The sequence below is a fragment of the Dromiciops gliroides genome, chromosome 3, assembly GCF_019393635.1.
Source record: "Dromiciops gliroides isolate mDroGli1 chromosome 3, mDroGli1.pri, whole genome shotgun sequence".
Classification (NCBI taxonomy): Eukaryota; Metazoa; Chordata; class Mammalia; order Microbiotheria; family Microbiotheriidae; genus Dromiciops; species Dromiciops gliroides.
In genome coordinates this window covers 483251309-483265011 of record NC_057863.1, presented here as the reverse complement: position 1 = coordinate 483265011, position 13703 = coordinate 483251309, and the positions used below count along the sequence as shown (strand labels likewise).

The window sequence follows — 13703 nt, the reverse complement described above, 5'->3', positions numbered from 1 at the left end:
AATATAATGCCATCCCTGATTAGGAGTAACAGATAAAAAGCAAGGGGAAAGAAAATGTATAAACTGATGGGGAAAAACACAAACTCAGAGAAAACACCAAAAGAAGGCTTCCACACTTGCAGAGAAATTCCTATGCAGTCAGGAACAGGGATAGACATGTGGCTGACTAGTCCAGCTTAGCAGTCCGTAATATAGAGAAACCAATCTACTCTCATCCAAACTAGCTGTCAGAATGACTGTACAGCTATTATTTTAGTCCATCCTGCTGCCAATGCTATATAACCTGACAAAGGACCTCTTCTCTACATATTGTGACATTTGCCCTATCTCTGTGGTTGTTTCTGATGCTTATGGAGAAAAACCACAATGGAGAGCAGTGAGCTCACTTTTATTTTTAACCCATTTTAATGGTTGTTAACATTGGTTCTGTGCACTTTCACTGGCCTAAATGGATGTAAATAACATCTTGTACCTAGTGTGGTATTGACCATGGTTTATTTTTAGTGCACATAAAGATCCAGGAAGGAAAGGTAGAGACCCAGCTTTGATAATTCCACATCCTCCCAGAAATGATTAGGAGCTTCTTAGAGAATAGTCTTAATCTAATGCATTTGTCTGGACAGGCACCTTGGTGAGGAGAAGGTTTAAGATAAAAGACATGTCCCTAAAGCAAAATAAGTCAATAATTAAATAAGCAAAGCCATTAGCCATAAGGATTATTAACCACCTTCATAATAGAAGGTGGTAAGCACTAAGGCTAGAAATGCTTTAATACAAGGTGATAGCTGGGAGTGGTGACTCACACCTGTGATCCCGGCTATTGGGGAGGCTGAGGCTGGTAGATTACTTGAATTTGGGAGTTCTAAGCTGTAGTGGGCTAAACCAGTCAGGTGTCTGAACTAAGTCCAGCATCAATATGGTGAGACCCTAAGAATATGGGGGCTATCAGACTGACTAAGCAGGAGCAAGCTGCATCGGGTCAGAAATGGAGCAGGTCAAACCTTCCATACTGAGCAGCAAAGAGATTGCTGCACTTCCAGCCTCAGAGAAGGAAGGAAGGAAGGAAGGAAGGAAGGAAGGAAGGAAGGAAGGAAGGAAGGAAGGAAGGAAGGAAGGAAGGAAGGAAGGAAGGAAGGAAGGAAGGAAGGAAGGAAGGAAGGAAGGAAGGAAGGAAGGAAGGAAGGAAGGAAGGAAGGAAGGAAGGAAGGAAGGAAGGAAGGAAGGAGGGAGGGAAGGAGGGAGAGGGAGAGGGAGAGGAGGGGAGAGGAGAGGAGAAAATACCAGCAGATAAACTTTTGCAACCTCCATGTACAATCAATGTGCTCTTTGGCTGGCTCTTTTCTTCAATTAAACAAACATTTATCCACTATCTACAGTGTACAAAAGGCTGTACCAGTTGCTGAAGTAGATGCAAAATTTAGATAAGACAGTCATTTCCCTATGGAGCTTAAACAAACCTATGTTTGGCATTTCCTGTAATTGTCTAATGAGAGTGAAGGACGTTCTGAATTGCATCTTTACAGAGCATCTACTGTAGCATACTGCCTTGTATGTAGTAGGTGATATATATGTGTCTATACACATACATTCATTCATTCATTAAATATATCTAATAAATAAATATAATATACATTTTAATTAATGAATAAATGTAAATTTTATAAAGTTCTGCCTCTCATCAGGTCTCTTCATTCAAAGACCAGAACAAGAGAAAATTTGAAATAGTTAGGGCTTTCAATTCAATTCCTTTGTGATTGCTGTTGTCCAGGGTAAATCTCTAGTGATAAAATCATTAAAATAATGGTGGAAAAGCATAAGACTTTTTTAATAATCTGAAAATGATGGTGACAATAATTTAATGCTTTCACATGTCATCCAATCTCTATGATGTAAGAACTTCTAAACCATTTCCTATGACAGATACATAAAGCAACTTGTTCAAAGTGAATATATGACTGAGGTCACCAACAGTCAATCGATTAATATCTTAGTACCCCAAAGAAGGATGACATAAAATTGGAGGAATAGAGAATAAAATCTATTTTCTCCCTTCCCAGGGAAGGGAATAAATACAAATTAAATGGGTTAGTCAATTTATGTAAAATATGAAGAGAGACAGTGGTCTAGGAAGCAAAATACCTGTATTCTAGCTCTGACTTCTACCAAATGTGACTTTGAGCAAATAAATTGAACTTTCTGTACTTTATTTTTCTTGTCCATATAATGGCAGGGTTGATCTCTAAAACCCTTCCAACTCTAAAATTTCACAATTCTAAAAATTACCTGGTATTTTTAATGGACCTTTGTTCAACCCTATCAAATAAGGCCTCACTTCTTACTTCTTGGAGGAAATTTAAGGCTATTCACCATGAGCTCCCTTTACTCCCCTTCTCTTCATCTCAAAACCCTTTGACATCATCCCTACCCCCCTGCTTCCTCCTTTTCTTTAATCCCTGATAAAGAGAACCTTTCTCCTTGCCAAGGTGAACTCCTTTAAAGGTGCCCTTGATCCTGTCCCCTCCTGTATTCTCCAGCATTTTCCCCTTTCTCTCTCTCTCTCTCTTTAAAGTCTCTCTCTTTCCCTACATCTATCTATTGGTTCCTTCTCTACTGCTCAAATATGCGCAAATCTTTCTTATTCTTAAAAAAATCTTCACTAGGCCCTACCATTCCCTCAATTTATTATTCTACATCTCTCCTCCTTTCCTTAGCCAAACTCCCAGGAAAAAAAAAGCTTTTACTCTTATTAATCCTTTGCAATCACTCCTCAAACTGTTGTAATCTGCCTTCTAAACTCATCAGTCAAGTGAAACTACTCTCCACAATGATTTAATTGTCAAATCTGATAGAATATCAAGACTGAGATTCTGTCTTCTTATTTCTTGACCTATCTGCTACATTTGATACTTTGATGACCCTCTTCTCCTAGATATCCTTTCCTCTCTGGTTTTTCACTATGCTATCCTAGTAGTACTCCTACCTGTCTAGTTACTCCTTCTTAATTTCCTTTGCTATTACATTCCCTAACTGTGGGTTCCCTAAGGCTTTATCCTGGGTTCTCATTTATATTTTCTTTCTTGATGACTTCATCAGCATTCATGGAGTTAATTTTTATTTCAATGCAGATAACTCACTGGTTCAAATATGAAGGCCCAGTCTCCTCCTGAGATCCAGTTCTATATCACCAACTGCCTGCTGATATTTCAAAATTGATGTTCTAGATACTCAAGAAAATCTTTACTATCTTTCCCACTAAACCTCCCCCCTTTTTAAGCTTCCGTATTTCTGTCAAAGGTACAAAAGGATTGCTTATAGCAATGAGGACCCAGCTGAGATTATATAACATAAATTTATAGTGGGCCCAGTCAGCATAGTTTTAAGATTTTCTTCAGCTTTGTTCAGCCCCACCTAAGTAGAAGTAAAGGTGATCCATGCCGGAGGCTTGTTAGGGCAAGATCTTCATTAGAATAAGGGGCAAGAAACTCAAGAGAAGAAAACAATTTAGAGTTGAATTGATTCAACAGTGGGTCAAGATAGGGATGGGATGAGAGTAAGTGCAGGAATGATAGCCAGGGAAGGAACTGAGGAGCAGAGGGAAGTGAGGGTCAGGAAGAGGATGATGAACAGGGTATGGGGTTGCAAGGCAAAGGAAAAGATATAATGATAACACATTGAAATCAGATAAAAGAATTTCAGAGTTCATGAACATGGAAGTGGAACACTTGTGACTGCTGGCAAGATCAAGGGTATAATTATCTCTGTGTGTAGCAGAGGTAGGGTGGGAGAGTATTTGATTTCTACTTAGACACCATCTCTTGCATCTGACCTCTATCTGATACTCACAGCCACCACTTTAGTTCAGGCCTCCTTACCTCTCAATTGGACTATTGCAAGGACTTCCTAATTGGTCTCCCAACTTTAAAACTCTTTCCTCCCAATCCATCCTCCACATAGCTGCCAAAATAATTGTCCTTAAGCATAGTTCAGAAAATATCACTCTCTTACTCCTTGAATTTCAGTAGCTCCCTCTTGCCTCTAAGATAAATATAATCTCTTTTGGCTTTAAACACCTTACAACTGAGACCGAACCTAACTTTCCATCCTCGTTATACATTACTCTCTTTCCCACACTCTACTGTTGAGCCAAACTGAACTTCTCTTTGGTTCTCACAGATGATACTGGATATCTAGTTTCCCTGTCTTTTCACTGGTTTGGAATGCACTTCCTTTTCATTGAATCTCCCACTCCTTTCAAGACCCAGCTCAAGCATGAAGTCTTTCCTGTCTGCCCTAAATACTTTTCCTCTATCTTGTTTTTAACTAGCTTATATTTATATTTATATACCTCCGTGATGTAATGATGACTATGAAGATATTGGGCAACCAACATACAAGATATCTGAATGAGGGAAAGATACCAAAGGCATGTGCAAATTCTTGAACTTTGTTAATATCCCCCCCAAAAAAAAGGTGATTAAAAAGCATCTACTGACTTGTAAGCCTCCTCTATCATTAATATGAAATCTTTAGGGGGATAATTTATACATAAATTGAGGGCATAATGGGTTAGAGTATAGAGGACAGGTAGAATTTCACAAGCAATATTCAACAATGGCCCACATCTTTGCTACTGGCCATCCCACACACTTGGATTGCACCTGCTCCCTATCTCTACTTCATAAAGTACATCCTTTGTTTTCCTCTAAGATGAAACTGAAGCATTCTCCCCTGCATTAAGCCCTTCCTAATCCCCACAACACCTAGTGCCTTCCCTCCCAAACTACCTCCTATTTAACTACTTTGTATATATCTGTACTTATCTACTTTATGTTTATGTTGTATGTATTTATATACGTACTTGTAGTTTCCCTTATTAGAATATGATCTCCTTGGGAATAGGAATTATTTCTTTCTTTGTACTTCTATCCCCAGAACCTTAGCCCAGTACCTGGCATCTAATAGGCACTGAGTAAATCCTTCTTGATCAATTTTTTAAAAATTGACTGATTGGGTCAGCTAGGTGGTGTAGTGGATGAAGCTCAGGCCCTGGATTCAGGAGGACTTGAGTTCAAATCCAACCTCAGACACTTGACACTTACTAGCTGTGTGACCCTGGGCAAGTCACTTAACCCCCATTTCCCCAGAAAACAAAAGGAAACAATTGGCTGAAAGATTTAGAAGACAGAAGATCCTATTTTTAATTGTTTCTTGATATCAAAACACATAAACAAACACAAGTACTGAGGCAAACAGAGGTAAATGATTTGCCCAGAGTCACACAGCTAGCAAATGTTTTAAGGCTGGATCTGAATTTAGGTCTTCCTGACTCCAAGCTTAGGATCCTATTCACTGCATCCCATGCTTAGCACATAGTAAACATTTAATCTTATTAGTTTTCTTTAATTTTATTAGCCTACTGATTGTACCCTTTACCCAAAATATCTAGGTTTGGAGTGTCACATCAACAATTGGGTCAAGTTAAGATGAACCTTAATAGATAGTTATTATACCTCTATTTATGTTTCTCATTCCACTTTGAATAACTTTCCCTTGTTAGGAACTAAAGACTTTTTTTTGATCTTTTAAAAATATTTATTAGAGATGAAGCAGATATGATACTTTTCCCAAAAGAATGTATAATCCAATAGGAGAGACAAGATATCAACACATATAACTATAGAGATATCTATATGACATATAGAGAGACATATATGACATCTATAAGTGCAATGTATAGTTATATGCATGTATAACTATAATACAAAAATTACAAATACATAAAATTAGTACAAAAGGCTATGAGAATTCAGATAAGGCAGATATTATTTCCAGCTAAGAGGATTAGGGAATACTTCATGTAACAGGAAGAGTCAAAAAAACACTGGTTCTGGAATTAGACTGGGACCTGGGTTTGAATCCCACCTCTAAAGCTCACTATCTTGGGGAAATCATTTAATCTTTCTGGGCCTCAGTCTCTTCATTTATGTCATGAAGGAGTTGGACTAACTGGCCTCTGGGCTCCCTTTGTGGCAGGTATGCTTAATATTTTTTGTGTGACATGGACCTTTTCGGTTTTTTTGTTGTTGTTGGGTTTTTTTTAGTGAGGTAATTGGGGTTAAGTGACTTGCCCAGGGTCACACAGCTAGTAAGTGTCAAGTGTCTGAGGCTGGATTTGAACTCAGGTACTCCTGACTCCAGGGCCTGTACTCTATCCACTGTGCCACCTAGCTGTCCCAGACATGGACCTTTTCAACAATATGATGAAGCCTATGGACGCTTTCTCAGAATGTTTTTAAAGGCATAAAATACAAAGGCTTAAAAGGAAACCAAAGGTTAGCGAAAATAGAAATCTAATTTTTTTTCCCTGTCCAAAGTTACAGACCCTCTGGAAGCTATCCAAGGGTATGTCTGGGTTCTGGGAGACCCAGGTTAAGAATCCCTGCTTTATAGGCTCTATCAGCTTCTGAACTTAGTTAGGCCTTGATAAATGGGTAGAATTTCAAAAAGTAGAGATGCCCAGACAGAGGCCATTGCAGGCATAGTAAATATAAGAGCAAAAGCACCAAGGCAGAAATTCAGAAGATATATTTCCATTCCAGTGGACTGGAGTGTACCTATAGGCTAGAACCAGATTATAGAGGACTCCATATTATACAGGGAATTTAAACTCTATTCATTTGTTATTCATCCTTCAGTCTCTAAGAGGACCATGACTATCTGGTGATGTCATGACTTTCAGAGAATTGGATTTAGGTGAAGAAGGGCTATGCAAGGTCACCAACCAACCTCACTCTCTCCTTCAGAGACACCTAGGTCCAGAAGCAAGGTATACATCAGAATGACTGGAGATGGCCCAGGATGTTTGAGGCAATTGGGGTTAAGTGACTTGCCCAGGGTCACACAGCTAGTAAGTGTCTGAGCTAAGATTTGAACTCAGGTCCTCCCAAATTCAGGGCCAGTGCTCTATCCGCCTACCTGCTCCACTCTATTCACTAGACAAACGTGGAAGGATTCTGAGCACTGGGACAGCATGGTTAGAGCTACTCTTGGAAAACTAATAGGGTCAGCAATGTGAATGATAGGTTGGAGACTGGAAAGAAACAAGCTAGGAAAGTTAGGAGGCTCTTCTTCTAGTTGGTCTGTCTAAATCACTTCAAAGGTCCCTTCCAATTATGAGAGTCCATAAGGCTGATGTTGCTCGTGTTAGGTGGCCTCTATGATATAAAAAAGGAGACAGTCATCTGTTTTTTAGAGCAGAAGCTATGAGGAATAGATAGTATTACCGCTAAATTGGTTCTGAAAATATCCCTCTTTCTAAGAATTACTTGCCCACATGATCCAATCAGGATTTAAGTTAAAGTTTTTATTATTTGGCACACAGAGGTTTGGCTGGGAGAAGAAGTCTAACTTCAACTCCCCAGACAAAGGAGAAGATGACAATTTTATAGAGGTAAGGGTGGGGGGGAGAGAGACCTAAGACTGAAAAGTTAGAACAGCCTGGAAAATGATGACGTTAGCTATTTGGATATATGAATAACAAAAATTCCACGTTTCTAACTTGAGATTATTGGCACTACCTGGTCCTAATCACATAGCAAATATGACTGGCTGTAAATTCAAGGCGCCCAGCTATCTGGGTGGCTGTGACATGTCTGCTTTATTATCTGTTTGACCAACTACTATCTGGATAATCAACTACTTTGCATCTCCAAGGAAAGAGTAATCTCTAACTAACCCCAGCAAGCTGATCAATTGTATTTCTCCTTGGTCAGAGGTTTCCCCCTCAGGGCCAGAGCATCCCTAACTGGGCCCAGGCCTACCAGGCTGCTACTACAATAGTAAATAAGAGATGAAATCCCTTTCAGGTTCCTCCCTGAAGATGTCATTTATCAATCCTATCATTAATCATTCTTCTATAATTCCTTGATTATATTACTCCCCTCCTTCTTGCACTGGAATTAGATGGGGAAGATATATGCAAGGGAAACTTTGTTTCTTAATGTTTTCTGAGAAGAGCAATTGTATATAAGCAAGTAAATGTGCAGCTACATTGTGCAACTGAAGCAAGATAAAAGGGCAAGGTAATCAATTTGTGGAGTCTTTAGCATACTGTTGGATTCCAAATCTTCCACATAGACTTTTGAACACAAAGGAAAGAAATGAAACCAGATATGCTTGAGCTATTTGCCACTGGGCTTAAGAATCTATAAGACCTAATCCTTTCACCCTTCTCTGAAGATGGGGCTTCAAAGATGGATGATGATGGTGATGAGATGATGATTTTGCTAATACACAGCAAAGCACTTTACATAAATTATATCAATTGAGATCAATTTGGAATTATGACCAAAGGGCTTTCAAATTGTGCATACCCTTTGATCAAGCAATAACACTGCTAGGTTTATATCCCAAAGACATCCCCCCAAAAGAGAAAAAGACTTATTTGTATAAAAAATATTTATAGCAGCTCTTTTTGTGTTGGCTAAGAGTTGGAAAACAAAAGAATGTCCATCAACTGGGGAATGACTAAACAAGCTGTGATATATTATTGTCCTATAAGAAATGACAAGTAGGGGAGCAGCTATGTGGCACAGTGGATAAAGCACTGGCTCTGGATTCAGGAGGACCTGAGTTCAAATCCGACCTCAGATACTTGACACTTACTAGCTGTGTGACCCTGGGCAAGTCACTTAACCCTCACTGCCCCACCCCCCCCCAAAAAATGACAAGCAGGATGATTTCAGAAAGGCCTGGAAAAACTTATATGGACTTATGTATAATGAAGTGAACAGAACCAGGAGAATGATGTGCATAGTAACAACTATTCTCAGCAGAACAAGGATCCAAGACAATCCCAAAAGACTAATGATGAAGGATACTATCCACCTCCAAAGAAAGAACTGATTGAACACAGAGCGAAGCATGCTATTTTTCACTTTATTTCTTTCATTTTTAATTCAATTTTTCTTGTACAAAATGATTAATATGGTAATGTTTTAAATAACTGCACATGTATAATGTATATCTGAATGCTTGCTGCCTCAGGGAAGGGGGAGGGCAGAGAAGGAAGGAGGGATAGAATTTGGAACTCAAAACTTTAAAAAAATGTTTATTAATAAATTTCTAATTATTTGATTTGATCTCATAATGATTCTGTGAAGTAGGTGCTATTATTATTCCCATTTTACAAATAAACTGAGGTTAAGATACCTTCCCAGACTCCTATAGTTCATAAGTGTCTGAGGCAAAATTCAAACTCAGATCTTCCTGACTCCAGGCATAGCTTTCTATCCCCAACCAGAGTTCTTGGTGAGTACTATGAGCTTTCAATAAATGAAAGAAACAAGCAGTGGGGAGGTTCAATGCAATAGAAGCTCTTTCTGGAACCTGAGAAGGACTGAGAGTAACAAGCCCATCAGTCAGTCAGTAAACAGGTAAATGCTTACTGCACAACAGACACTGTGCTAAATACTGGGGATACAAAGAAGGGCAATACTGCCCCATTCTCAAGTTCATATTCAAATGGGGAACAGGGCTCTGAGGCCAATAGCCTAATGTCTGTCCTCAGCTAGAGTGTAAAGGACTGGGGGGCAGCTAGGTGGCGCAGTGGATAAAGCACCGGCCCTGGATTCAGGAGGACCTGAGTTCAAATCCGGCCTCAGATACTTGACACTTACTAGCTGTGTGACCCTGGGCAAGTCACTTAACCCCCATTGCCCAGCAAAAAGAAAAAAAAATAGAGTGTAAAGGACCTTTCAAACTTCATACCTCCATGATTATTGTGAGTATTAACTATGTCTTCTTATACCCTGGGCTGCAACTGGGAAATGAGATACTGATTCCTGTAGTTCCATGACCCAGACCTTGGCTGAGAAAACTATAGCTGGAATGGAGTTGGGGATGCAGAGAGTCACCATCTCTTTATAGGGATGGACCAGGGATTTAATGGAATGTTAGAATATATTGATGCCATTAATGCATTTACCTTTTATTACCATTTTGCTTAATCCAATTAAACTACGTACTAAAATTAAGATTATTTGCATAGTGACTTGTAATGGATGGCTGTGAAGGAGAAAGGCATTAGCTAAGTAGGTGAAATTTGATTGATGCTTGAGCACTCGTGTGTGTGCGCGCGCGCGCGCACGCACACACACACACACACACACACACACACCCCCCTAAATGAACATCAGAACTCAACAGTGAAGACATAATTCAGGGGATGAACCAGAGGGTTTGTGCCCTTAGGGTCTTGGCTGAGAGGTGGAGGCAGCTGGACAAATACCCACAGCACTCCCTTATGGCTATACATATACCTACATATATACATGTGTATCAGAGAACTAAATAATCAAGCAACCCATTATATAATTTTGCAGCTAGATCTACTCTGTAATGTACTTTTCCAATAGAAACATCACTCATGTTTGTTTCAGATAAGGTACAGCAGACAACTGGGGTTTATACATTGAACTTAGACCATTGTCAGCTTCTTAAAATAAACATTCCAAATAAGGGCGTTTGTTCAAGCAATGAACTGCCCAGGTCATGGAAGTACTGCTGCTTTTAGAAAGCATTTTGTGCTATCCATCTAAACCACTATAATGCATAGAACTGTCAGCAGGGAAATTCTACTAACAAAATCATACAATTGTCATCCATGACAGTAAATTGCAAGTCTTGAAACTTGAAAACGAGTTAACTAAATCTTGTCCCTTATTAAATAATACCTATTGTGATATTATACTAATAATATAAAAATATAATATAAAAACAATCTCAGTTATTTATAGTACAAAATAAACCTCATCTTTAGTAAATATAAAGAACCAGAGATACCTGGCTTTGATGGTTCCATATTCCCTTGTAAATGTTTAAATATTTTCTCAGTTTATCATGATTATTGGAGGGAGGCCCACAATTCAAGTGCCACTATTCTTTTCAAATGTACCTATTTTTAAAAAATCCATTGTTTTATTTTTCCCACTAAATTAAAAAATGTAAATTATGAACACTGGAAAAGTCTGAATCTCAAATAGTTTATTATATATTAATGGGACTCCTAGGTTTGCAGGTTTCAATGCCTGAGACAAACATCCTTAGTGGTAGTATCAGCAGAGGTCAGTTCACATTCATGATATTCAATACCTGAAGTATGAAAGTCAATTATATTTAGACGTCCTCCCTTCTCTATAAAAAGCCTGGAATCAAAAGACTAACAGCTTCCAAATGTAAACAAGGCGTCTTCCTCAGATCAAATCTCTTCACAAGCCATCATAAAATTCTTAGCAATATATGAACGTTTAAGTCACTGAGTGAAGGTCACATTTCAATTTTCATCACAATAAAACTGAGATTACTCAAGGTCACAGGAAGCAAGGCAACCCATTATTCTTAACCACAAAAGACACCAAGGAAGGAACTTCTCAATAATTAATAAAATAAACAAAAGCAAACTAGATGCTTACAGAGATGTATAAGATTAGGAGTGCTGAATTAGAGGCACTTGTGTATTATCTATAGATTATGATTGTAAACAACAATATTCATAACAACAAGAGTGAGTCACTTACTCGGTTCTCGACCATATACAAAGCAGGTTCCTTAGAGGTAGGTCAAACAAGCATTATTATAGATGAAGAAACTGAGGCTAAGAAAGATCAATTGACTTGCCCAAAGTCACATTGATATTGTATCTGAGTCAGAACTCTTCAGGTTTTCTGACTTCAGGTCCAGTGTTTTTTCCATTATATCATAGCATCTTAAATTGCCAAAAGTTACACATATTTACAATGTGTACATTATGAGAACGTTGTGTCTGGTATGCGTTTGGCTGTCCCTCCAAATTTGGGGGTTGAGTAGATGTGTTCCGTTTGAGGGACTGGTTTTTTGTGTGTTGGGTTTGAGAAAACCGGATCTGCCCATAAACATTTTCAACGCCCTGGCTCTCTTTCCCTTCCGCAGCAAGACACTGCACAAAATCAAACGAACGTAGGCGAACCAATAGGCTCTACATGCAGCCTGAAGAGGGCACGGGGACTCCAGCAATGCCTACCCTGACCTCGGGAACTTGGGTGCCCTTCTCTCCCTGAAAGCAAAACGCCGCACTGAATTTTAAAGAGCGGGCACCGCCCCGTCTTTGCCCAGCCTGGGAGGTAGAGGCAAAAAGACTGGTTCTAATCAGGCTCGTTTCCCCAGTCAGCAGCTGTTAACTTATGCTTTCCAGGTAAAAGAAGGCCAGGATATCTCTTAAACACACGCCCGGCCTTTGGCCTGTTTTGTGGAGACAGCAAACGCCCACGAACCTAGATGTCTAGGGGAGGGGCAAGGGTGTGTCAGATAACAGCCAGGAACTGGAGGCCCAGTCCCGCCCACCCCTCCCCGCTGGCTGGCTGCGTGCGCTCCTCTGGTGCAGCCCCCTCCCCTGGCTCGGCCCTGTCGGCTGGTCCTTCCTTCTCATCCCTCCTACCCTCCCCTCCCAATCCGGCGTTGTAACCTCCTCCCCGCCCCCCGACCCCGACCCCGGACCGCCACCATCTCTGCCCTACCTGCTGACGAATGGATCTTCGATTTCCTCCGCAGAGACATCTTCAAAGCCTTGTCCAGGCCTGATGTGTTCGGCATCTTGCTCCCGGTCAGGATCAGCCCGCGGCCCGGATGGCATGCAGGGACTGGTGGAGGAAAGCGGCGGTGGTGGCGGCAGCGGCTGCTGCTGCGGCTGCTGCTGGGGCTGCGGCTGAGGCTGCTGGGCCGACCTCCTGGCCATGGGCTCGCGCCGCCGCTGGCTGGGCTGCGGCAGCTCCCAATGCAGCTCCTGCGGCCGCCCGCCCCGCCGCGGCTACTGCGGACTCGGCTGGCCTCTGCGCAGCGGGCGGGGGTGGGGAGCTGCTCTGGCGGCGCTTAGCTCCCGACCTTCCGCCTGAGCTGGGGGGGAAGGAAAGCAGAGGGGAGGAAAGCAGGAAGGATGATGAGAAGAGGCTGGGAAACCGAGCCGGGGGCGAGCAGTGGGGGGCAAATGTTCCCTTTGATGCCGGGCCGTGGGCTAGGACGTGTGGGCCTGGGGACTTGGGGTTTGGCTGTGGACTTTGCCAAAGCTTTGGAGAGCTTAGTTTCACACACACACCCCTCCACACGTCCCCAGGATCTGACTGTCTGTCTGCCTGCCTACCTGTCTGTCTTTCTGTCAGCCAGCCTTTGTGTAACTGCCTACCTGTCTGGCAATCTGTCTTACTGTTTGCCTGGCTGTTTGTCTCCCTCTCTTTCTGCCTGTCAGCCAGCCTGTCTTATTGTCTGTCTGTCCGTCTTTCTGTCAGCCAGCCTTTGTCTGACAATGCCTGCCTGGCTGTCTCCCTGTCTGTCTGCCTGTCTGTCTGTCAGCCAGCCTTTGTCTGACTGCCTACCTGTCTGGCAATGTCTTGCTGCCTGTCTGTCTGTCTGTATGTCTGCCTGTCTGCCTGTCTACCAGTCTTTCTTACTGTCTGCCTGTCTGTCTTTCTATCTGCCAGCCTTTATCTGATTGCCTACCGGTCCGGCAATCTGTCTTACTGTCTCTCTGTCTGCCTGCCTGTATGTCTTTCTGCTTGTCTGTCTGTCTTACTGCCTGTTTGTTTCTTCTTGTCTGTCTATCTTACTGTATTTCTGTCAGTCTGTCTTCCTTACTGGCTGTTTATCTGCTTGCCTTCTTGGCTACCTGCTTTCCT

General features: G+C 41.3%; 1 protein-coding gene across 3 annotated transcripts in view; it reads right to left on the bottom strand.

Annotated features, from left to right (window-relative positions):
• The window catches only part of ATP8A2 (ATPase phospholipid transporting 8A2), a 787448-nt gene extending 774663 nt beyond the window's left edge, over positions 1 to 12785 (bottom strand). Inside the window, exon 1 of one of the 3 annotated variants that reach the window (XM_043998327.1) lies at positions 12552 to 12785. In XM_043998327.1, the coding sequence (XP_043854262.1) occupies positions 12552 to 12627 (76 nt within the window). In that variant the 5' untranslated portion in view covers positions 12628 to 12785. Of the gene's footprint in view, positions 1 to 11576; positions 12078 to 12551 lie in introns of those variants that run through there. The other 2 variants (XM_043998326.1, XM_043998328.1) reach the window with 2 other exon arrangements.
• Positions 12786 to 13703: the final 918 nt, after the last annotated feature.